Below are 1,800 nucleotides of genomic sequence, written 5' to 3' on the forward strand. Positions count from 1 at the left end.
TGTGTATTTTAGTTATTGTGTAGCTTGGATAACAGGTTTGGGTATTTTAGTTATTGTGAAGCCTAGATGACAGGTTTGTGTATTTTAGTTATTGTGTAGCTTGGATAACAGGTTTGGGTATTTTAGTTATTGTGAAGCCTAGATGACAGGTTTGTGTATTTTAGTTGGTGTGAAGCCTAGATAACAGGTTTGTGAATTTTATTTGGTGTGAAGCTTAGATGACAGGTTTGTGTTGTTTAGTTGGTGTGTAGCTTAGATGACAGGTTTGTGTTGTTTAGTTGGTGTGAAGGTTAGCTGAGAAGTTTGTATTAGATGTTACTGGCTTATGTTTCCTTAAGTGTACAGTTTATCTGTTTCATACATGTCTGTATCAGATACATTGTTTTGTATAATGATGTAATTTGTATTTCTTGAATGATAGTGTGTATATGAAAAGAATATGAATTGTGGACAGAAGTTTATGTAAATAATGATTAACTGGAGGTGAAAAAAATTCCATTAGTTATTGCTGATCATGTAATGAAACATATGAAAAGGTTTGATCTATTTCCCCCACATTTTATGTTTATAGAGATAATGCCCTAAGTATTATCACAGTTCTTTTTCTGATCAGTTATAGGTTTGTGTGAGGAAGAAGATCTGATAAACTTGTGTATTGTTAGATATTACAGGTTTGTTTAGGAAAGACCAATGAGTCTTAACCTTGTTTATGAAGAGCAGGTGAGTTGTGGAAACTTTGTTTATGAAGAGCAGGTGAGTTGTGGTAACCTGGTTTAGGAAAGGAAGGTGAGTTGTGGAAACCTGGTTTAGGAAAGGAAGGTGAGTTGTGATAACCTTGTTTAGGAAAGGAAGGTGAGTTGTGATAACCTTGTTTAGGAAAGGAAGGTGAGTTGTGGAAACCTGGTTTAGGAAAGGAAGGTGAGTTGTGGTAACCTTGTTTAGGAAAGGAAGGTGAGTTGTGGTAACCTTGTTTAGGAAAGGAAGGTGAGTTGTGGTAACCTTGTTTAGGAAGGGAAGATGAATTTCATCAAATTTACTTATGATAGGCAAGAGAGATGTGTTAATTTTATATAGGTAAGGCATGTGAGCTTTATCAAGTTTGCATAGGAGAAGTAGGCAACTTATGGTTACTTTTTATTGGAAAGACAATTCCACTCCTCATTTCATACTTACTAGGTGTTTAATCTGCAGGCTTAGAAACTGATTTTTGCCATATAATCCAACTGTTACTGAGGCCTGCCGATGATATAAATTAACAACCTACCATCAACACAGGTTGATCAGTATAACTGGCATTAGTCCATATGGAAGCTTCAGCTCTATATATTTTTGTGCTATGAGCTAAGTATTTTTTGGCTGATTCTTTAGGGAGTTCAGGCACAAACAGTGGCAAACTTCAACCTGGCATTTCTCTCTGACCTGACCATTATTCCTGTGATCAACAAGATTGATTTGAAGAATGCTAAACCTGAGAGAGTGGCTGAGCAGATTGAAAAGCTGTTTAGTGTGGAACCTTCAGAGATTCTCAAAGTAAATCTATTTTCTTGCATTTGTGTATAGGGTTTAACTCTTTCAATACGGGGTTGGTCAATTTGACTGAGTCATGTGATCTTTTGTGCTCATTTAAAGTCTTTATAAGTTTAATACTTTTAACTCTCAATATATTGGGTATATTTTCATGAAATTTGGCAGTCTTTCAGTTAATATTACAAGTATTTCACAAACAAAAAGTCATATATCTTAGTGAAGTATTTTAATGAAATAAAATAAAGATTTGTCCATGAATATATTGAGTATTTG

The 1,800-nt window shown here is 34.6% G+C and overlaps 1 protein-coding gene across 2 annotated transcripts in view; it reads left to right on the top strand.

The window, feature by feature from the left end:
- The first annotated feature begins 1,247 nt into the window (after positions 1 to 1,247).
- Positions 1,248 to 1,800, top strand: part of LOC106471425 (translation factor GUF1 homolog, mitochondrial-like) — a 54,451-nt gene continuing 53,898 nt past the window's right edge. The window contains exon 1 of one of the 2 annotated variants that reach the window (XM_022400031.1): positions 1,248 to 1,530. In XM_022400031.1, coding sequence (XP_022255739.1) covers positions 1,460 to 1,530 — 71 coding nt within the window. In that variant the 5' untranslated portion in view covers positions 1,248 to 1,459. The remainder of the gene's footprint in view (positions 1,531 to 1,800) is intronic. The other variant, XM_022400030.1, reaches the window with a different exon arrangement.

Source organism: Limulus polyphemus, unplaced genomic scaffold, assembly GCF_000517525.1.
Source record: "Limulus polyphemus unplaced genomic scaffold, Limulus_polyphemus-2.1.2 Scaffold4615, whole genome shotgun sequence".
Taxonomy (NCBI): domain Eukaryota; kingdom Metazoa; phylum Arthropoda; class Merostomata; order Xiphosura; family Limulidae; genus Limulus; species Limulus polyphemus.